Source organism: Pempheris klunzingeri, chromosome 19 (assembly GCF_042242105.1).
Source record: "Pempheris klunzingeri isolate RE-2024b chromosome 19, fPemKlu1.hap1, whole genome shotgun sequence".
Classification (NCBI taxonomy): Eukaryota; Metazoa; Chordata; class Actinopteri; order Acropomatiformes; family Pempheridae; genus Pempheris; species Pempheris klunzingeri.
The window spans coordinates 570,001-593,366 of record NC_092030.1 but is presented as its reverse complement, the minus strand read 5'-3'; the positions used below and the strand labels follow the sequence as shown (position 1 = coordinate 593,366).

At 48.6% G+C, this 23,366-nt stretch overlaps 1 protein-coding gene across 1 annotated transcript in view; it reads left to right on the top strand.

Annotated features, from left to right (window-relative positions):
* The window catches only part of nnt (nicotinamide nucleotide transhydrogenase), a 26,177-nt gene extending 2,932 nt beyond the window's left edge, over positions 1-23,245 (top strand). Inside the window, exons 3-22 of the mRNA XM_070849975.1 lie at positions 2,145-2,374; positions 2,650-2,867; positions 3,009-3,096; positions 3,192-3,280; positions 3,945-4,132; positions 4,426-4,559; positions 4,663-4,854; positions 6,077-6,230; positions 7,092-7,253; positions 9,842-9,952; positions 12,146-12,291; positions 12,442-12,637; positions 13,201-13,434; positions 13,810-13,970; positions 15,036-15,215; positions 15,448-15,607; positions 18,502-18,583; positions 19,134-19,252; positions 20,030-20,145; positions 20,812-23,245. Of these exons, the coding sequence (XP_070706076.1) occupies positions 2,145-2,374; positions 2,650-2,867; positions 3,009-3,096; positions 3,192-3,280; positions 3,945-4,132; positions 4,426-4,559; positions 4,663-4,854; positions 6,077-6,230; positions 7,092-7,253; positions 9,842-9,952; positions 12,146-12,291; positions 12,442-12,637; positions 13,201-13,434; positions 13,810-13,970; positions 15,036-15,215; positions 15,448-15,607; positions 18,502-18,583; positions 19,134-19,252; positions 20,030-20,145; positions 20,812-20,961 (3,110 nt within the window). The 3' untranslated portion in view covers positions 20,962-23,245. The remainder of the gene's footprint in view (positions 1-2,144; positions 2,375-2,649; positions 2,868-3,008; positions 3,097-3,191; positions 3,281-3,944; positions 4,133-4,425; positions 4,560-4,662; positions 4,855-6,076; positions 6,231-7,091; positions 7,254-9,841; positions 9,953-12,145; positions 12,292-12,441; positions 12,638-13,200; positions 13,435-13,809; positions 13,971-15,035; positions 15,216-15,447; positions 15,608-18,501; positions 18,584-19,133; positions 19,253-20,029; positions 20,146-20,811) is intronic.
* Positions 23,246-23,366: the final 121 nt, after the last annotated feature.

The following is a 23,366-nucleotide window of genomic DNA, read 5'->3' as shown; positions in this document are numbered from 1 at the left end:
CCTGCAGTTCAGATCGCTCCAGTAACAGCTGGCAGCGTCTATTCTGGACACACAAGTATCAGCTTACAGGGTCACAGAGAAACACACACACACACACACACACACACACTCCTCATATAGCCGTGCTTATGTCTGGAGCTCTACGGAGCCTATAGCTGCACCGTATAGACGGAGGGTGTGTGTTGCTGTGTGAACAGTGACTCTGAGCTTTCTGAACGTTCTCAGACTCGAAGCTTTACAGACTCACATGTGCAGCAGGTGTCTGTGTTAGTTTATGGTGTTTGTGTTGACGGGTGAATTCAGTAACTGTGCTTCTTGGCTGCCCAGAAGCACCAGCAGTGGGCGTTGGAGCTGAAAACAGGGCGCCACGTGAGCGTTGGTGGTGTGAGCGTGCTGAACGGCAGGTTGGAGTCACACATCCATGAGTCTGAAGGTTTATCAGACTCAAAAACACTGCACAGCTCTTTATGGTACAGTGAGGAGAGTCACTACAGTCCTGCACCCTCACTGAAATGAATGTGTGTGGACAGAACAGCCAGGCTGCTGGCTGAGAGGACGGGTCACCTCAGCAGGGAGAGGACAGGCAGTCAGGCTCAGTGTTTATGTATAGACGAGGACGTGGAGGGAAAAAGCTGCTGTGGAATTTTCCAGAGGAGCCGACGCAGCATGTGATCTGCCTGTTTGGGCCTCAGTAAGAGCAGCACAGCGGCTGAGGATGATGACGGTCCAGGCTCTTTGTCGTCCACAGCACCGTCTACCAGTTTGTACCATTATAGGCCTCTCTGTGGTAAACTGATAAATTCCTGGACCGACCTCATCGTGTCTGTATCGTACTGCTTCTTTAAATAAAGAGAGTTTGGCAGTGAATCACAGTGTTTTCTTTTATTTTGGGCCAAGCTGTAGCCTCTTCAGAAGGCTGACAGGATGGATGGCCGTTACATTCAACACTGACATTTATGCTCCTGTCGTGCTCAGCAGCAGCTGCATGCTTTCACTGATCATATATATTAATATCTACCAGTTGGAGTCTCCCACCGACACTGGTGAAGTTTCACTTTGTCCATGGCTTCAGTTGAAGATCTAATTCATGCAGAGCTGCAGACTTTCCCATCAGCTTTGTGTTTGGTGCTAAGAGATCATGTTGCCTCTGTGGTCTCAGGTATTATTACATCTGACCTCTAATGTTTGACATCAGCTTTTGCTATCAAAAGAGAGTCGGAGAGGAGCGTCTGTGTTCCTCAGACTGCCAGCAGGCCCTCATTCACACTGATGTTTCTACTGTTTTATTATTCATGTGACAGAAATAAGAATGAGAATATTGTGACAAGCAGGTGAAGTAAGATCAGAATCAGAGGGCAGATGTTTGCCTGATGACGTGCTAAGCTAAACACAGCATGTCGTTACAACATGCTGACCTTGTCCGTCAGAGGCCGGTTCATGTGGGACAGTGTTTATGGTAAACACAGGTTCTGCTGAGGAGATTCTCTTTATCAGAAAACCTTTTCTCAAATGATCTCCTGTGTCTGAAGGTGTTAGCAAACACTTCCTCCTCATCAGTGTAATGGGGGAAGAGTTCTGGGAAGATGGGAAGTCAGATGGACTTCTCTGTACCTAATGAGTAAAGAAGCCCGTCTGACTCCTTTATCACCTCCGCTGGGTGTTTTCCTGCCCTCATCACAGCACTCAGAGCACCGCGGGCTGATCTTCCTGCTAAAACCAGCAGCACTGAAAGTTTCGATATTCTGTCATCAGCAGACAAACGGTGGAATATTTGGAAATACTGATCCGGATGTCTTTACAACAGCGGTACAATAATAACATTTGCATCCAGGTAAAATCACGGGCTCAGAAACAGCAGCAGTTAATTCACTCAGCAGATTAACAGTAAAGTGTCCAGAGGTGTGTTTGTGTGCGTCTTTCTGCTGTTTTGGAAAACAGCCTGATACCTGCAGTACTTTCTGACTGACTGAAGTCAGAGAGGCTGCCTGTCAGCAAAGCTTCAGCACAGAGCAGATTTTAATAAAACCAGAGACGACCGTTCATTAGAATGGATTCATCAGCATGTAGACATGAAATGTGATCAGATGAATTAATGTAACGGCCGTCACTCATCCCACCTGTACGGGTTCTCTCTACCTGTGCAGGTACTCCATACAAACAGCTCACGGTCGGCGTACCCAAAGAAATCTTCCAGAGTGAGCGCCGCGTGGCCATATCCCCCGCTGGAGTCCAGGCTCTCGTCAAACAGGGCTTCAATGTGGTCGTGGAGTCCGGAGCGGGAGAGTCGTCCAAGTTCCCCGATGAGCAGTACGCCGAGGCTGGGGCCGCCATCAAGGACATTAAGGATGTGTTGGCATCTGATGTGGTGGTGAAGGTAGGATCTGAGTGGGAAGGAGTCACTGTTTTAATGGGGGGGGGGGGGGGGGGGGTAAACAAGGTGGTTGGATGAATCAAACAAGTTTGGAAGCAGCTGAAAACGTCAGATCACATCCTTCAGGTGTAAGAAGAAGTGGTGCAGGATAATGGAGGGGGGCCTGTCGGCAGGAGGAAGAGGGTGTGTGTCCCTCCTCTCCTCTCTGGCTGAAGAGATGTAACACTTCCACCTGTACAGGTTCTTGGTGAATATTCAGCTTCCCCTCTCATGTTCAGGTCCGCGCTCCAGTCTTCAACCCTGCTTTGGGCGTCCATGAGGTGGAGATGATGAAGGAGGCGGCCACTTTGATCAGCTTCATCTACCCGGCTCAGAACCCCGAGCTGATGGACATGCTGTCCCAGAGGAAGGCCACCGTCCTGGCCATGGACCAGGTGCCCCGCGTCACCATCGCTCAGGGTTACGACGCTCTGAGCTCCATGGCGAACATCGCAGGGTATGTAGACGGTGCCTTCAGGGGCCGATGCGTTCACTGTGTGTGAGAAGTGTCCGCTCATACGGCTCACCTTTCCAGGTCCATCGTATTGTTTCTGCTTAAAATAATTCTCCTGTGGTGTTCTTCTCTTTGCCGTTCCAGCTACAAGGCGGTTCTGCTGGCAGCTAACAGCTTTGGCCGTTTCTTCACCGGACAGATCACCGCAGCTGGAAAAGTGCCACCGGCAAAGGTGTGTAGTGAGAGTGTGTGTTTCTGTAATGAACAGAAGTAAGCGGCAGTGTGTCTGAGCCAGGTTTACAACACTCCACCCCTTCATGTGTGCAGGTCCTGATCATCGGAGGTGGGGTGGCTGGACTGGCAGCAGCCGGCACTGCCAGGGCCATGGGAGCCATCGTCAGAGGGTTTGATACCAGGTTTGTGTTTGATGTTCTGCTCAACGGCTGCCGGTCTGAATTGGCTTGTTTGTTTGTATGTGATCAGAAGAGCAGAAGTAGCTGCACTTCTCATCCTTTCAGTTTGGGGGCAACAGACGCTCTTTGAGCAGCTGCTGTGTCTCTTTACAGTGCAGCCAAACGGAGACATAGATAAGTCCAGTATTCTTTTTTCTAAGAAGTGTCACAGTCGGTTTGGTCAGAAACACACCACGTCCCCTGAGGCCCCTTCACAATAAAAGCCACCTTGTTTTTCACCAGCTGAAAGCTTTTTATGTGAAGCAGCAGCAGGAGATGATCACTTTGCACTCAGAGTAACTCAACAAAGGATGAAGCTGTTAAAATGTAGGTACAATCATGGATCACATGCACTGTGTGTGTGTGTGTGTGTTTGGGGGGGTCATTTCTCAGTGTAAAGACAGTAAATGACTATAGATGGAATCAAAATTGTCTTTGATTGATTGATTGATTTCACTCTTGCTACTCTACAGTTATCTTTCATGTGTGTTGTTCCTGCATCATCAGTTTAGAGAATAGAAATGTTTCTCATCACGTGCAGCATGTGAGATATTTTCTGACTAACTGACTAAGAAATCCCCTCTTCCTCTTCCTCTCCCTCCTCTCCCTGCTCTCCCTCCTCCCCCAGAGCTGCAGCCTTGGAGCAGTTTAAATCCCTGGGGGCAGAGCCCCTGGAGGTGGACTTTAAGGAGTCAGGGGAGGGTCAGGGAGGCTACGCCAAGGAAATGTCGAAGGAGTTCATAGAGGCAGAGATGAAGCTGTTTGGCAAACAGTGTCAGGATGTGGACATTGTGGTCAGCACAGCTCTTATTCCTGGTGTGTAAAGAAGCACAGATCCACACACAGCACCAACACCTACATGTTGTAAATGTTAAACAGTTCTCCTCTGGCTGATGAATATCACAGACACACACAGAGTCACATGTATTCCAGGCAGGTAGTCAGAGAATTTAGGACTTTTAAACAGTAAGAACAACTTTACAGGAACATGTTCTCCATGTTCTTTCCCTGCTGGTGTCTGTTCCCTGTGTGGCCACGCGTCCTCAGTAGCTGCAGGGCCATGATTCAGTTGTGTGTGACGCCTCGACTGTCTGTCGTTGTAACCGCAGGCAGGCGTGCACCCATCCTGATCACCAAACCAATGGTGGAGAGCATGAAAGACGGGTCGGTGGTGGTGGACTTGGCTGCTGAGGCCGGAGGAAACATTGAGACCACCGTACCCGGAGAGCTGTCGGTGCACAAGGTCGGTGCGCACGCTCACCGCCGTACCAGAGAGGAGTCCTCCGAGGGGGGCGCACATCATCCGTCACTGGGCTTTTTAACATCACAAATTGTTTGTCCCGCAGGGAGTGACTCATATCGGCTACACAGACCTGCCCAGCCGCTTGCCCACACAGTCCAGCACTCTGTACTCCAACAACATCACTAAGCTGCTGCGGGCGGTCAGCCCCGACAAGGACAACTTCTACCTCGACGTGAAGGAAGTGTTTGACTACGGGACCATGGACCACGTCGTCAGAGGATCTGTTGTCATGCAGGTAGGAGCCGTTCACGGCCACTAGGTGTCACCTTAGGACAGTCCGTCTGTGCTCCACACAGTGTTCAGCTGCTCCTCACTGCTCCAACAGTTAGAAACTGGTTCTTCTCCCTTTAACAACAAGAACAGGACGATCGGTTTATTATAGATTGTGACAAGCTTTTATTCTTTCTTTTCAAGATGAATTAAGAAAAGTGAGTGTTTCACCATGGGAATATAGTGGATGGAATAGCAGCCACATGATCAGAGGACACAGAGAAAAGGACTGTGGGGTTCCCTTTTTCTAGTAAAGCTAGTAAACCTACAACAACCACAATGCACTGCAGCGCTCTCCTCGCCGGCTGGCGGTGCTCGGCTCCGGCTGTCTCTTCCTCCCCAGACGCATTAGTAATGTCCTGGATGTCTGATTCCAGCGTCAGACTGCTGGAATAGTTTTCTGACGGCAGGAAAGTTCTCCTCTAACGGCTGAACTGAAGTTTGTCAGTCCAATAATGTCCCGTCCAGATGAACTGTGTGTTACCTTCCACATGAAGGTTTGCTGTCCTGAATGAGTGTTGATGCTTTTTCTTTGAAGATTAAGTCAGATTATTGAAATGTCAGTAACATTACTGTAGTAAGTATGAGCTTGTGACAGGATTAGTAAAAAGAGTCTCCTGCATGTGTGCAAACACTGAGAGCCGTTCAGACGGTCATGGACTGATGCTCTGATGCTGGCTGACATGTCGTCACCTGATTTTTGAGATGGTCCCATCATTAGAGAGCAGCAGGCAGTGATGGAGATCACTGCCATCAGCCCTCCGTCATGGATCATTGTTAGAATTATAAATAATATTTGGGGAGAATATTCTTGCTGTAATCAGTCTCGGTCAGTTTTTGGAGTAAACTCATAGGTTTTGGAGAAACTGGACCCTTATCTGATCACAGCAGCCATCTCCGGTCTTATAAATGATATATGATATTTCTTCCTCCTGATCATTAGTCTGCTTGCTTTGATGTTGACAGGCCGGTCTAATGTTCCTCACATCAGCAGGTAATGAGATCAGGGAATAAAAGCTCTTAATAAAGGTCGTTTGGTAACATCTCTCCCATTTCCACTGTTTGCGGTTGTTTCTCTCTGGAGACGACGAGCCGAGCCGTTCATGTGATGTTTAGGACAGACTGATCGAACGCTCTGTTTGCTTCCATCTTTCTTCCTTTCACATCCTGATTATTATCACCTCCAGAACGGAAAGAACCTGTTCCCCGCTCCTCAGCCCAACAACGTGCCCGTCGCAGCTCCTCCGAAACCCAAGACCGTCCAGGAGCAGGAGAAGGAGAAGGCCGCACAGGTGTCCCCCTTCAAGGCCACGCTCACCACTGCCGGCGCCTACTCCGGAGGTCTGTAGTCGTGGTTCAGCCTGAACCAGCTAATTAGGTTATTTATTATCACAGAAAATCAAGATGATGGTAAATCTGAGAAACCTGCTTTGGTTTCTCCTTCCTAATCATCCGGCCTGGGTCTGAGGGGGGTTAATAAGGTGATGGGGAGGTTAATAATCAGCTTCTCAGGTCACTGCTGGAATGCACACAGGAGGTGAGAAGTGACACACACACAGACACCCTGTTACTGTCAGGAAGTGTGTGTTGTAAAAGCAGTGTCCCGCTGAGTGTGTGTTTGAAGTAGTGCTGTGGCGAGAGGTTCCCATGGAGCACACAGAGCTGTGTGTAAGTGCTCCACACACACTTAATGTGCTTCACACATTGTTTAGAAGCTGCAGCGGTTTCCTACCGAGCGCCACCACCCAGCTGCTGCTCCGCTTTTAAGAGTGAGGACCTGCTTCGAGCAGGCGGGCGGGCGCTCGTTAGGGAGAACATGTTGGCGATGTTAGATGGACTGACACATGCACACAGAAAAGAGAGTGTGTGTGTGTGTGTGTGTGTGTGTGTGAGTGTGTGTGTGACCACAAGAAGAAAACCTGGACAGAGTCATGATACAAGAGGTTCATCGTCTCTAGCTGGGAGCTCCCATACAGAAAGATGTGTTTAAACAGAGAAGCCACTGGGTAGGGCAGCAGGAAAAGGCAGGAATGTATGAATGAAAGCGATAAAGCTGGTGCTGAGCTCCTCATCTGTGAGTTCTGCTGTTCAGAGCTCAGACAAGGTGGCGGATGATCACTGGACAGGTCGATAACAGATTGAAGCGTGTTTTAACCGGACCTTTCTCTGCTCTCTCTGTTTGTCCGTCTCTCCCTGTGCCAGGCGCCGCCACCCTGCTCGGTCTGGGTCTGGTGGCTCCAAACGCCGCCTTCACTCAGATTGTCACCACCTTCGGCTTGGCGGGCATCGTGGGATACCACACGGTGTGGGGGGTCACTCCTGCTCTGCACTCCCCACTCATGTCTGTCACCAACGCCATCTCAGGTCAGTCGTGTTTATCGTGTCGGTGAACTCCTTCGTCTTAACGGCTTCACACGAGTGTGCTGATTATTCAGTGAGATGATCGGGGGGGTGAGATCCAGCGTGATCCAGTGTGATCCAGTCCAGACCACCAACACAACTGTCCACAGGCACAACGCAGGGCTGCACAGTACGATCTGATGTCTACGTCAAGATGAACGTCACATTGATCTTTAGAAAACAAACGTGATGAGAAATCCAGTGGAAACTGTTCACAGTGATCCGTCTGTCACTGCAACAGATCCTTATCATCGTTCTTCAGATTAGTAGATTTATCACATGAATAACTGAATAAAGCAGCCGACAGCACAAGATAAAGAGCTTGTTTGGTCACATGTGAGTCCAGAGTCAAACTGTAAAGATGGTGTCCTGATTGTCGGCTGCTGTTCAGGCTGATCAAAGCCACGAGAACACACACATGCACGTTAAAGCCCCACAGTGGGGAAGGAAGTCACACACCCTTGGTGATCTTTGAGGGTCGGGGAAGTCCTCCGCTCATTTACTCCCACACACAGCCGGACGTCAGCGCTCGGCCACGGAGCCCAGTGGTGTCACAGCTAAGAGACACTTTTCACTTCCTCTTTAAGTCTTTATTACTCACACCTGAACCCTGCTCTCACCCCCCCCCCCCTCTCTCTCTCGTGCCCCCGGCTCTGTGCCGTCCTCACCAGGATCAGAGTGAAACTTCACAGGATCACTGAATATCAGAAGAGTCTCAGAGCACACATGAGAGAAATGAATACATGTTAAGGTTCATTTGAAGTTCATTGTTCGGTGTTGTCTGCCCCCCCCCCTCACCTCTGCCTGCCCCCCATCTCTCCACCCTGTCCAGGTATCTCCCTTCATATTCACCATGGCCTTTATTACCTTTTTTAATAGATTTCTGTCACCAGCTGACTGCAGTTATGGAAACAGTGAGAGCAACACTGTGTTGTTGTTGTGCCAGGCATCGTAAAGACACACACACACACACACTTTCACACACACACACACTCACACACACACACACACACTCTCACACACACTCACACACACACACACACTTTCACACACACACACTCACACACACACACACACACACTCTCACACACACTCTCACACACACTCACACACACACACTTTCACACACACACACACACACTCTCACACACTCACACACACAGACATTAGGGAATCCTATTGGAATTCGGGCTCTGAGTGAGGGACAGTTATATTCTTCCTGGGGAGGTTCTAGTGTTTCCAGCAGCAGTGACTCTGGCTGTGGGTCATCTCAGGTGTCTGATAGAAACACTTTCATCTACTGGAGAATCACTGATTCACTCTCACAGTGACACACCTACAGGACGGCGGCCCCCCCACTGCATACTGTCCATATGTGTGTGTGTGTGTGTGTGTGTGTGTGTGTATTGACTTTCTTTTTGGCTGATCTGAGGCCAGGCTGCTCTTTGATCTCCACCTAAAGCAGGTCTAACTTTACTTCAGTTTTGTTCCTCGCTGATCTGGCTCGTGGTTATTTCAGTACGTCAGATACATATTTCAGATTCAGGTCAATATAAGTATCGGGTCACCAAAAAGCTTGATGGGGAGTTATTAGTATTTTTTTCCTCAGTCAGAACACACCGAGCCTTTTCAGTTCACTTTAACTACATTCTTGTTTCTTATTCTTCTTGGCCTTCATCACATCAGTGCAGAGTCGTCCCTGCAGTTGGTTTAGAGATCTCTACATATTGTACAGAGCGCCGACACAGCGGCCGACTCGTGGATGTCAGACGGGTTGGAAACAGAAACGGTTGATGTCCAGCGAGGGTCCGTTGGTTCTGGGTCGTCCTCCATCCTGCGTGTGTGAGACGAGTAAGAACAAGCTAGCGTTTGATTGGCTGGAAGAAAAGAGACATCAGGACAGAGGTGGCCACGTTTAATCGTTTTCTACTAGAAACCAGAGTGCAGATGTTTGGAGGGCTCTTTATTCCTGTGAAATCTGTCCGTTATACGCTCATCACAGTAACGCGCCGTGTTTCCTGCTGGAGTCGTCGCCTCTGTGACGGCGGAAGTTCTGAATTCATTTGTATTTACGTTCTAGAAATTGCGAAATTATATTTGGCAGATGGGGTCAGGTTTCACATTTGTCTCATTAGAAAATTCAGTCAAACACTATTGACACACACACACACACACACACACACAGTCCCGAGTGATGCAGGCTCCCAGGGTGCAGCGTGTTGCGTCTGACTGCCTGTAAGTCATTACAGAGCTGATGTTATCAAGGTTTCCTGAGCCTCTCTTGGTAAACACACACAGGTTCTCTTTATCTCCAAATCTTCCTATTTCTGTCTTTTTCCAATCTGGGAAGCATTCAGAGAACAGTGGGCCATAAACACGGTGAATATTAAACACAGGTAACAAGAGTTCAGATGAACCTTTCTGTAACTGAATCAATACTTTGTCTGGGTGCTGTGCTGTTTTTGTTGCATCTTCACCAAAGTTCTCCAGGTTCTCTACAATAAATCATGCGAGTGGACACTGATGAATGCTAAAATATCCCCGTTGTGCAGGTCTGACGGCTGTGGGTGGTCTGTCCCTGATGGGTGGTGGCTACGCCCCAACAAGTACCGCTGAGACGCTGGCCGTGCTGGCCGCCTTCATCTCCTCGGTCAACATTGCCGGTGAGTCACCTGCACGTAGACACCTCGCGGTCCCTGCCAGTCACAGCAACCTCCAGCCAGCAAAGTATCAGCGTGGGCCGAAGATTGAAGGCTTTTATACTGATTGTACAATAACACGCCGTCTGACCGAGCGCTGCAGCTGCCCTCTGCACCCACCTGCTCACACCAGAGTCTGGACCACACACACTCAGTCCTGCTATTAGCCTTAATAATTCCCATCAGAATGACAAAGTGCTCCTGGAGCAGTGCATTATAATACTCATCACTCTCTAATGGTCCTGGGAAACGCTGCCATGCTTCGGTCTCCCCTGTTAGCTCACTCCAGGGGAGACAAATGAAAGGAGCTGTGAACCAAGGCGTCTTTGTGAGAGACACCAGAGGACGCCACAAGGGTTACAGTTCAAGGCGAGGCTGTGAATCCTGCTGCAGATTGTGGCCCTTCAGGCTCTGTGGCCTCTCTGCTCAACCCACCTATTAATCCTTAAGGTTCCCTTAACTCTGGCCAGAGCACGCTGAAATACCACAGGCTTATAGACATACCTAGTCTCTTACCGGCTGTTTAATTTCATTTTTGATGTTCTCCACGGCTTCGGCTCCACACGCACATTTCTAAGCGGTTCACCACACTACCCATAAACCCCTGGGAGCAGGAAAAAACATTCCATGGAAAGGGACGAAACACAATAGTGAAATTTGGCTCCAATAAAACAGACCCGGGATTTTTTTGGTTTGTGTGTCTGTTTTGAGGAACCGGTCCGAGGCCGTAGCTTCTTGTTCCCTCCGAGTCTCCACAGCGGTGAGATGTGGGAATGCTTGGAAAACACCTGGGTCTGCTCACGACGTTCACTCTGTCACCAGCACAGTGTCGGCGTGCCTCCAGTCACAGAGCTAAATGTTAACGGTATATCTGAAGGGAACACATCTGCTCCAGCTGATGGTTTGTTTCTGCTCCGGTGGATATCCATAAGGAAAATCACATGTCCTGTGATCCAAACTTCAAAGGGACAAATTCATATCTTGTGTTTCTGCGTCCTTTATCTGTGCATTAAAGTTCTCGACCTAAAGCCAATCGCATCAGTTCATTTGAAAGTGCTGAAACCAGGACAGGAGAGCAGAAGTGTAACAAAGCAGATCTCAGCATTAGTTGGATGCTGCTGTGCTCCTCCTTGGTCTTGGTTACCAGTGCAGACCTTCCACTGGTGAAACAATATGAATGCCTGGTTGTCATTTCAGGGGAACCTGAAGTTGCTGAACTTTAGTCCAGACTGAAACATCTCGACAACTATCAGATTAAGTTGAGTCACTCATGGTCCCCAGTGGATGAATCCTAATCCTCTGATGGTCCCCGGACTTAAACTCTGCCTGCATCAGATCGATGGATGTGAGGGAAAACACCCAGATGGTCCCCAGTCAGTCAGTTTCAGCTCCTCTGTCTGGTGCAGAGAAACAGAAGCCGATATTACAGGAAGGTCTTAGTCCGTGCTAATTAGCTGATGTTAGCATGTGACCACACCAGCCTCTGTGAAGATCATGTCCTGTGTAACAGCAGCGTGTTAGCATGTAGCTCGTCTTCCTGCAGCCTCTCTAGATAAAGTGTCCGCCGACCCGTTGTGCTTTAAGAAAGTAACAACCAGAAGAAACAGCAGCATTCCTCCATGTTAATGTATTGACTCAGATCGGTCTGCAATAACAGTAGTCAGGTTGTTATTACACGGTTTGACGAGGACAGTCTTTGTCTACAATTACACTCTCTGGAAAGAAGCAGGTGCTGGCCTCTCGTTCACCCTCGCATGTATGGGTGCGTGTGTGTGCACGTGGCTGCCATCTCGCCAGAAGGAAAATAGAGAGAGACACACGCAGTAATGTGATCTCCTCCTGTAAAGCAGTGAGACACCGTCTGGTCCCGGTTTGACACTTTTGAGGTTTCCTACTTGAAATATTTACACTGACATGAAGTAGACTCATTAAATTCCTGACTTTGGTTATTGGGTTTGGCACCAGTTTTCTGCTTTTGGCTTTAAAACACCTGTCGTCTAAAAATAGTCATTTTTTAAAGACCGCCTGCCTCAAAACAAGTGGAAGGTGGTAAAAACAGGGGGGGAGGTGTTATTGGTAAGAGCCTTACTCCATTTGTCCTGTGACGCAGCTTTTAAAGTGAATATTTGATTATAATATTTCTCTGTCCCTCACCAGGTGGTTTCTTGGTGACAAAGAAGATGTTGGACATGTTCAAGCGCCCCACTGATCCTCCAGAGTATAACTACCTTTACCTGCTGCCTGCTGGTGTGTTTGTCGGAGGCTACGGTGCTGCTCTGCAGTCTGGATACAACATTGAACAGGTGTGACGGGAAGTTCATGTGGTTTCTTACCAAAAAGCATCAACAGCCACCGACTATAACCCAGATGTCCTACACAGCCCCCCAAGTAGATGATCTGGCCTCATGTCTCCGTGCTGTGCTGTGTCAGTAACCCGCTCTCCCTCTCACCAGATGATGTACCTGGGCTCAGGTCTGTGCTGCGTCGGCGCCCTGGCTGGCCTCTCCAACCAGAAGACGGCCCGCCTGGGTAACGCTCTGGGTATGATGGGAGTCGCGGGGGGGCTCGTTGCTACTCTGGGCGCCCTCAAACCGAGTCCTGAGCTCCTGGCGCAGATGAGCACAGCCATGGCAGTGGGGGGCTCCGCTGGTGAGTCTGTGTGTGTTTATGTCCAAAGACTTCCCTCAAACAGGCTGCTGCAGCAGATGGAAGTGGACCGACGTGGCCAGATGAAGCAGCAGGTGTTCAGAGCGCAGAGAGTTTTCTTCAAACACAACGTGACTAACTCGGGGTGGTGGGGGGGTGAACATCATGTATTACTCACTTTCTCTCGCTCACCCGGGACAGTTTGATCATTTAGATGCTAATTGTTCCAGTAACAGAGATGAAACATAGACTAAACTATCCACACAGACAATAATGCTCTTCCCCAAATACGCCAACATCACAGGGCTTCCTGCAGCGCACACACACACACACACACACACACACACACACACACACACACACACACACATGGAATTTCCCCCAACAGGCCTCATCAGCAACACCTGGTTCCTCAGATGGACCCACTTCCCAGCAGCCCTCTGAGTGTCTGCTCGTACTTCTGATTTGCATTTGTGTGTGTGTGTGTGTCTGTTGGAGCCGCTGCTCTTTATTTATTTGCTCTCCCTCTCTCTCCCCCGTCCCCTCTCCCCCCTGTCTGACTTTAGGCCTGGCCATCGCTAAGAGGATCCAGATCACCGACTTGCCCCAGCTGGTGGCGGCCTTCCACAGCCTGGTGGGGCTGGCCGCCGTGCTCACCTGCGTGGCCGAGTACATGATCGAGTACCCCCACTTCGCCACCGACCCCGCAGCCAACCTCACCAAGATAGTGGCGTACCTCGGCACCTACATCGGTGGAATCACTTTCAGCGGCTCTCTGGTGGCGTACGGCAAACTGCAAGGTGAGAGAAGCTCGTCGTTTGTTCTCCAGCTTCAGAAGCAGCAGGAAGGCTGTTAGATAGCACAGTCACCACACAGCTGGGGACAAAGTGAAGCCCAACGCTAAGGGGTCACTGACTCTGAAGATGGTGTCCAGGAAGACCTGCAGACATCAGGAGAACTCACTCAGTCAATCTAGCAGCACTGAGGACGTATTTATGTCTTCAGTCGACCACCGACACTGACTGGACAGTTTCCCTTTAATCAAAGTTCTCTAATCTAATGATAAATATTGAATTTCTGAGCTTTTTCCTGCTGTTCAGATCTCTGAGATCTTTCTGAGACGAGTTCACAGCTGAATGCTAAATGTTTTAACTTTAACCTTTCTCTCCGTGCAGGTATGCTGAACAGCGCCCCTCTGATGCTTCCTGGTCGCCACGCTCTCAACGCCACTCTGATGGCCGCCAGCATCGGAGGGATGATTCCCTACATGCTGGATCCCAGTTACACCACAGGCATCACCTGCCTGGGATCCGTCTCCGCCCTGTCTGCTGTCATGGTACTGTGTGGGTGTGTGGGTGGGTGGGAGGGGTTTTGGCCGTCCTGTTATGAAATATTCAGATTGGAACTTTCTCAGACGCTGCCAGACAGAACATGTGAGGATGCTGTTAAGTAAACACCAGGAAGGGAAGGAGGCATAAAAGAGTCAGACAGTCGCTGAGCAGGGAGCTGTTAACAGTCTGGCAGCCAAAGTGGCACAAGTTTCTTTCTTGAGTTGTTGTGATGTTGGAGATTTTCCCTCCTTAGTAGTAAAATAGTCTGATAGTAAGTCTTTAAGAATAACGAGCAGCTCCAGCTCCTTGTGGCCTCTGGAGAGTTAATTCATCACGTGGTCACCGAGGAAACCTTGGTTTTTACAGCCTGTCATATTTCTACTGCAGGAAACATCTGCAGAAAAACATCTTATGAAGCTTATCGATACTTTTCAGGGACAATAAGAAGAAACTTAAACAAAATGTTCCATCTTTGCATGGACTGCAGCGGCCAACAGGCTCTGAGCATGTTCGACCACAAGAAAAGAACTGTTTTAATCTGATAAGGAAAGTGATTTTGTGTCTGTGGGATAGTTTGAATCCGACGTTAATGTTGCTTGAGGAAGTTCTGACTTTTCCAGCTTGTGAAAAGGATGTGTTGGAAGAAGAACACATGTTTAGTGCTTTTGCTTGCTTTGCATATTTCCATGTGTTGGAAAATCAGCCAGTGGACCCAGAATAAATAATGAGAGCATCCCCTTCACCTATAAATGAATCTGCTTTAAAGAGCCAAGTCTGATCCCTGATCAGTCTAAAGTATCATCGGCTCCTAAAACTCCCTGAAAATACAGGCTCCAGTGAAAGTGTTCGGCTGGCTCCTGGAGGGACAACAACAGGGTCTGATTGTGAAAAATGGACGTAGAGCTTAAAGGCTGTTTTAGTGGTTTTAGTTTTTTTAAGACGTCCGAGGTTCAACGAGTACATGAGCAGGCCGGCCAGTCCCCGTGTCTGTGGAGGGAGAGTATTAAAGCTTCCCTTCACTTCCCCTGGATGGTGACACTCCTGTCCTCTTGTCCTCCGCTGTCCTTTAGGGCGTCACCCTGACGGCGGCCATCGGCGGTGCCGACATGCCCGTGGTCATCACCGTGCTGAACAGTTACTCCGGCTGGGCCCTGTGCGCCGAGGGCTTCCTGCTCAACAACAACCTGCTGACCATCGTGGGGGCGCTCATCGGCTCGTCCGGAGCCATCCTGTCCTACATCATGTGTGTGGTGAGTGGAGCTCGTGTGGCCGTTCCTCTCCCGTCCACCAGGAGGGACTCTAACGTTACCGAAGCTCAGCCCCCGCTCCGATTCAGTCTGGGGCCTCAAATGTGTGTTTTCTCAGGAAACATCCCTCTCGGATGTCGTCTGGTCGCCGTAGTCGACCGTTCGGTCAATGAAGTGAAAGCAAAAGTAACGTAACCGTAAAAAAGGAAGCACAAAATGTCCTTCTCTCCCTCAGGCCATGAATCGTTCTCTGGCTAACGTGATCCTGGGGGGTTATGGCACGTCTTCCACCGGCACAGGAAAGCCCATGGAGATCACAGGGACACACACAGAGGTCAACGTGGATCAGACTGTTGACATGATTAAAGAGGCCCAGAACATAATCATCACTCCAGGTGAGACACACACACACACACACACACACACACACACACACACACACACACACACACACACACTTCAGAGGTCTTGTACGTGAGTGGAAAAACATGGTACTTTGACTTTGCCAGTCACAGTTTTTTTCCAGCATCAGCGAAGTGTGTGTTCTGTTTATTTAACCTTTTCTCGACACGTGTTACATCACCGTTTTGCTAGGCTAATTGACAAGTCATGGTAGAGTGGCCACACACACACACACACACACTCACACACACACACACACACACACAGCTGGTTTCTGTGTGGTCGTCAGTCCCTGGTAAATAGACATTCTACAGTGCCGACTACGTTCAGAGCTGGCTTCTACTTCCTGTTTCGGGGTTACAGCGTGGGGGCCGACCTTTGCTCCAGCTACACACTTTTCTCCGTTTCACGTGTTTTCAGTATTCTGACCTTAAGTGTGTGTGTGTGAACCTCCCACGATGGTCGCCGGGATCGCTGTGTGGCCCGGTGACGTTCCCGTCCTCCGGGCCGACGGCTGAGCTCGTCACAGTTGTTGTTGCTGAGTTGTTTTGTTCACGTGGGGACATGTAAACACAGACTAAAGGCATCCAGCCTGTTCATTTGTGATTCCAGTCACAGTGCCGAGCGTCTATATACAAGAAGTAAGTCTTCAGAGGAAACCTCTGCACTTTACAAGATTAGTAAAATACAAGCGGCCGCAAGTTTGAGAGGAGAATACAAGTGGAAAAGAAGTGATCCAGTGAGAAGCATCCAGCGTAGATTAAACCAGTGTTTTTCTTCTTCTCTTCTTTTTTTTTTTTTGTGAGACTCACACGAAAGCTGAAAAACAGAAAACAGGCCAGAGAAATGTGGAGCTGGAAGGAGTGGGAGAAATGATGGAGCGGAAATGAAAAATTATGTTTTTTTTGTACCCTTTTCTCAAAATGGTTTGCAAACAATACCACACAAGGACAAGACGGATAACAAAAGGCCAGACGTTTCCCCGGGGAATGATAGGAAAATATAAACCAGTGAAATATGAGGATCAGAAAAAGAAACAAGTCATTGTAGAACCTGTCAAAGGAACTGAATGATTCGAAGGACTGAGTCCCATTCAGAGGGTCAGTCAGGGCATCACAGAGCGTTTAAGCTCTTAAAGGAGAACTCTGGTGTTTTTAAACCTGCTCATGGGTACATACATTTCTGGTCCAGTGGAAAACAGGCTGCAACGTGATCCTTTGGGACAACTGCACCTGATCACAGTAGGTCCACTAAAAGAGCTTGTTTGATCCACCGACAGGCTCAGAGTGTTGTAGCCACCAGACTCCATTGACAAAAACAGTTATTTTACCTGGCAGAACACAGGAGCTGCTGGTCCACTGCTGCCTCAATAAGTTAGTTTGTGTTGTTGTGTGTCACACAAATATTGTGTTGGATCCAAACTGACGGTTTAAAACACCAAAGTAACACAATAACACAGACAGACTGACTGAACATGACAGTGGTAGGCCAGAAACTACTAACACTGTTTTAGTGAATGTAGTCTGGTGTGTGTGCTGTTTGTGGTTAAACCAAAAGGATCTTCCAGGTCTCTCTCTGTAGGGATCCTTTCCATGATGCTGTCACACACTTAGAATAACACTCTGAGCCTGTCAGTGGATCAAACAAGCTCTTTTAGTGGACCTACTTCCCCGGACGGATTACACTGCAGCCGTGGTCTTGGCTGCCGGCTGAGCAGATCCACCATATTTAAACCAAATATATGTAACTATCGGGCCTCGGTTTAAAAATAATGGAGCTATCCTTCAAGCACTTAGACGTGAATTTGATCAGAGTGCATTAAGGTTTCTCTCTGCAGCTACTGTACAGGCACAGATAAACTGAAGTATATTTGTTAGAAGTTCACACATGACTCTCTCTATCTATTGATAGATGAGTATTTGTTCTGTGTCCTGGAGCAGCCAGTGGTCAGACCGGTGTTGTTACCCAGCCCCGGTGTTCAGTGCCCCTAATCGGAGCCGTCACAGTCACTTTGCCCGATTGACATCTGTGGACACGGTTGAGGCTCGGCCTGATAAGCATAAGTGCTTTCCTGGCTTCGTCCGGCCCATCTCCACATGGTCTGGGTCCACTTGTTTTCCTTATAGGAGAAACTCCAGAGAATGTTGGAAGCACACTAACACAGTCGAGCTGCAGACAGTCGCAGTGTTTCTGTCGACTTTCTCTTTGCTGAGTTCTAAATGCTGTGATTTTGGAGCGTTGTAACACGGAGAGTTTCTGACTGGTTGTTGTGACAAGGCTCGTAAACGCCAGTGGACCGTTTGACGTGTGTTTGTGTGCGAGACTTGATAAAAATCAAGCAGCACACGGCGGCTTTATTTAACATGAAGGAGGTCTGAGGCTCTGAGAAAAACACACCAGCTGTGTATAGAATCAGATTTGTACTGAAAGACGGTGATTTTATCTCATCTAGATGTTTAATAGGAATTCAAAGTATCTGTTCAGGGACACGAAGGTCACAGAAATAAAGAGAAACGGTTAAATAAATGTACATTTAGTCTCATCCATCATTCAGCCCCTTAATCTGCTGCTTTCAAAGTAAAATCTTAACTGTTTAATCTAAATTCTGTATATTAACTGATTAGTGCTGCTCTTTACCCTGTTTGTTAGTTCAGACCAGGCTGCAGCTACCATCAGGCTCCACATTAGTCCCTCCATTAATTAGGTGACAACACAAAGATATAGTTTAATATAAAACAGGAGAACATTTGTTCAGGTGCGTCACTGTCAGAAGTAACCAGAAGGCCGTCTGTCCACATCGAGGCTGTGACTCGTCTGAACCACTGAACCACCTGCTGACCGTGACCTTGTCAGGCTGCTGAAGCTCGCTCTTCAAACTCTCTTTCAGGTTACGGACTGTGTGCTGCGAAGGCTCAGTACCCCATCGCTGAGCTGGTCAAGATGCTGAAAGATGCTGGCAAGAACGTCAGGTAAAGGGCTGCTGCGACCGTTTATTCACATCAGATCAGCGTCGAGTGAACGAAGGGAAAGAAGCTACACGTGTCTCATGTAAACTAAAGTTCTAGAAGATCAGAAACAGCTCAGATACATGCACGAGTAGTCCCTCCTTGATCCTCCCTCCGTCCCCCCTCCATCCTCCCCTGTACACACTGCATACCATCACACGACTTTTCCAATCAGCAGCCACAGTCACTAATCGATCCCAGAGCTGACCGGCTGTATCCGGAGAGACAGAGAGAGAGGGAGAGAGGGAGAGAGACAGGGACAGGTGGACAGAGGGAGAGAGGGAGGGAGACAGGGACAGGTGGACAGAGAGAGACAGAGGTAACTTCCTACCCTGATTACTTGACATGGCTAATAGAGTTTGAGAGGATCCACTGGTGGAGATCTGCTGTGTGAGTCTCTTGCCTCCTTTGTTCACGTCTGTCTGGTTGTAGAAAGTCGGTCCCAGTTATCGGAGGTCAGAAGTCCACAGGGGGGGGACTCTGTTGACGGACTCGTTCCATTTTGTTCCCACAGGTTTGGTATTCACCCCGTGGCCGGCCGTATGCCCGGTCAGCTCAACGTGCTGTTGGCTGAAGCCGGCGTCCCGTACGACATCGTCCTGGAAATGGAGGAGATCAATGACGACTTCTCCGGTAAGAATGGTTCAGGTTCACACGTGTGTTTGGGGTTTTTCTGGCTGTCATAATGTTTTTATCTTTATTTTCCAACTATTAAAGTATTAAATAGTCTCACGTTGTGGTGGGAAGGTCTTAAAGGTCTTAAAGGTCTTAAAGGTCTTAAAGGTCTTAAAGGTCTACAGTCCTCTCACAGCCCAAAACGTCTGAACATTTCATTTCTGGCCAAATCGGTCCGAGTCTCTGTGATCATGTGTCGGTGAACACGTCATGTAAAAGACTGCAGAGTGGATTTTTTAGGTTTTTACTGTTCGTGTGTGGTTAAGTTAAGTTAAATCATGTTGCCTCTTCTCCCACATTATTGATCCTATCACTTCCAAATAAGTGGAGCACAGTCTGACACTAAATGAGCCCAGAGCTCACAGACAGGATACACGTAATGAGACGGACTGGATTTGTGCTGAAGGACTCAAACGATCGGTGGCCCTGTTATTCCAGGGCACAGAGACATGACGCCCTGTGATCGTGTTCAGATGCTTATGCTTTATCGCTCTTGAAAGTCGTTAATATTTCAAATAAATAATTCTTCCACTGTGTTTTCTCCACATTTTGCCTGAATTACTAAAAAGTGTTTTGGCCGTTATCTGAAAATAACAGTTTTTATTAGTCGGAGCATAATATTAATATAGAAGTCGACCTTTAATAATATATTTCATTATATTTAAGTGTCTTTAGTTTGTCCTGCCTGGGACATCACAGTGCTTCCTAACTTTTCCCCCCGGTGTGTCCGAACAGACACCGACCTGACGCTGGTGATCGGCGCCAACGACACGGTGAACTCTGCCGCCCAGGAGGATCCCAACTCCATCATCGCTGGTATGCCCGTGCTGGAGGTCTGGAAGTCGAAGCAGGTGAGACATCTGGTGTCTGCATGTGTGGTAACGAGGTTGTCCTGAAAGAGATGAAGAGGAATGGAAGATTTTACAGCCACTGGGCCGCTTTTTATCACCACAACTGAACAATGGAGTCCACGCCTGCAGAGGAGCCTCCATTTAGAGACACACACACTCACACACACACACACACACACACACACACACACACACATACACTCACACACACACACACACACACACACACACACTGTTCCAGGTGCGGTCCCATCCTGATCTCATTAGTGGTGACTGTGTCGCTGTGGAATGACGACATTGGAGCATCCCGCTGGCAGCGCTCCGAGATCTGGGATTTATACAGTGTGGTCAGCGCTCCCACTAGTTTCCACACACTTTCCCCCCGGGGAAATCACAGAGGACGTTCTGCCTAAACACACACACACACACACACACACACACTCTCACAGGTGCACAGACAAAACATACAGAGGCACAAATTTTGGTTTCTGCAAAAAGTGCACCAACTCTTAAACAGCTGAGAAGAGCCCAGTGGTGCAGTCACAGACTTTCAGACTTTTCATCCTCACTGAACTGAAAACAGACTGAAGTGTTTCCATGCTGTTTGTCGTTTCTGCTGCGTGTTGCTCGTGTGTGTGTGTGTGACGGCTTCTCCTCCCTCTCTAGGTGGTTGTGATGAAACGCTCCCTGGGTGTGGGATACGCTGCTGTCGACAACCCCATCTTCTACAAGCCCAACACCGCCATGTTGCTAGGCGACGCCAAGAAGACTTGCGACGCCCTGCAAGCCAAGGTCCGCGAGACTCAGAGCCAGTGAGGCGCCTCCGGGACGCCTCCGCCGAGGCTCCCGCAGAGGAGGAGAAGAGTCAAAGTTCCTCCAAAAGTATCTCAGCATTAAGATCCTCTCTGCCCGACTGGGACTCAGCCGGTCGGGCAGAGAGGATCAGTAAGATAAAAGCTTCTGGCTCACCCTTCCTGTCATCTATAAATTAAAGAAATGATGTAAGCCGTGGAGCCGAGCGATGCAGGTACTGTAGATGTCCTATTAGTGCTCCCACTGTGGTCACGGCCCAAACACAGATTCCTCTCCGTTGTCTCTAGATGTTAAAGCCATGTGCATGTGGTCTTTAATGCAGGAAGCGTCTGACGGCTTCGTCTCCATTTAAGACACTTAGATTAACGTAAACAATCAGAAATGTAGATTAAGACGTTAGATACTTTCACTGGTCAGACTTTTAGGAAATAGTCAGTAGCTGAGGGGAAATGTGAGGAGGAGGTGTGAAGGAGGTTTGACAGACTCGGGCGCTGACGTGTCTCCTCACTGTAAAGATGTTTTCTCCCCTTCTGTCTCCACACTTTTATTCCAGTGAGGTCACGTGACGTTCCCTTTGATAGATCCATTCGCTCAAACACGTCACATATGTCACACCTTCTTTTTCCGTGCAAGAAGAAGAAAAAAAGCAGAATAGTGCAACATTTTTGTAAAGTTCCTTCAGTTCCAGTTTTCTACTGTATTGAGAGATTTTTGTATTCGGTCTGAATATCACAAACTAAAATACTCACCTTTTAGAAGCCGTAGCCATTTGTTGAAGTCTCGTCAAGCTATTTGCTTTTTTTCTTTTCTCTTGAGTGTTTGGGACCTCCGGCCGAGCTTCTAGTGCAGCAGTCGGACCCAAAAACAGCCAGAAAACCCATTCAGACTTCCTATCGAGCATCTGATGCAATAAACCGGCGGATGTGAGAGCACAGCTGTCCTGTGACGGTGCGGCACTCCTGCTAACACACTCGTGTTGCTCCGATAGCTGAATGGCTTTTATGATGTTTTTGAACCAGGTGTGTCCCATCATCCTCATCATCATCATCATCCTCCTCATCCCGTGTGGCTCTGGTATTAGACATGATGCTAGCCTTTGGCCTTTACGGCAAAGAAGGGTTTTTTAAGTGAATGTGGCTCATCCACTCCAATATGTGTCCTCATTACTGCTCCAGAGGGAAATGAAGGATCAGTGTTTGTAAGTAGAGCCAGATGTTAACCTGATGCTGTTGTGTGAAGCGTCTGAAGCACCACAGCAGGTAACTCACTGGATTTGTTGCCCCAGTTCAGAAAACACGAATAGTTAAGTGTGCGTTTTAAAGCTGAAATTGTCCTTTTTGTCCTTCCTCTTGTTTGGTGAAAATTTGCCATAACCTCGTGCCAAAACGTCCCCTCTGACACTCGATCTGGATCGATCCCACGGCACGAACCTGTCATTTCTGACAGAGAACTGTAAAACTGACCGCAGCGGCCGTCGTTACACAGCTGAGCCGAGCGAACTAAAAGCACCAGGTTAGTCCACAGTGACTGCTGCATCCCTTCATGACTTCATTTGTCCAGTTCTTATGGTCATGACACCGTCGATGACTCAGTCTGACGGCGTCCTGGTGCAGAGGAACATGGCAGCACTTCTAAAATCCACACAAGTACTGTAAGAAGTTAGTCACTATAGTTCCATCCTGGGACCTGATACAGACCATGACAACTGTCCTACCTCTCCATAAGATGACCAATAACTTCCCACCTGACCAGACCCCCCCCCAGGCTGTCTAACGGACCAGTAGTTCACCCAGTCAGCTGTCGTATGTGCCGTACCTGACCAACTGCCTTGTGTGTTGTGTTCCCATGTGGTGTTTTTCACCATCAGACCTCAGTTTGTTTGTGAGGAGCTGCAGGCGTCGCTGGAGGAGTCGTTCTGAAGAAGAGCAGCCTTTAGGGCCTCCTGTCTGCTTAACATGTCTGTTCTTTTGCCAGTTTTGTATTGTAAAGGTTTGATCAAATTAAGGGAGATGGAAAATCTGAATAACTTAACCACAGCCAATAACCCCCCCCCCCCCCCCCCCCCCCCCCCCCCGCCCCCCCGCCCTTACCTATTTTCTTCTTCTTAAGGAAAGTATTTTTGTAAAGAGGCATCGTATTTGTGCAGAGCAGCGATGGGGTTTGAAGTTGTACAATGTTTCAGTGCACCATGTAGGGAGATGATCTGATGAAATGTACTGTGAATGTTTTTGCCCTCCTGTTTATCATGGAACATTTTCATCCCTAATAAACCTGTATTTACACTAGACGCTGCCTGAGGGTCTCGTTCCTGCCCCGACTTTCCCTAATAATAAACAAGTTGATCTGCGAGCTCGACCGCAGCTTTAATGTTACCTGCCCAGCTTTTACACGACGGGGCTGAAAACTCA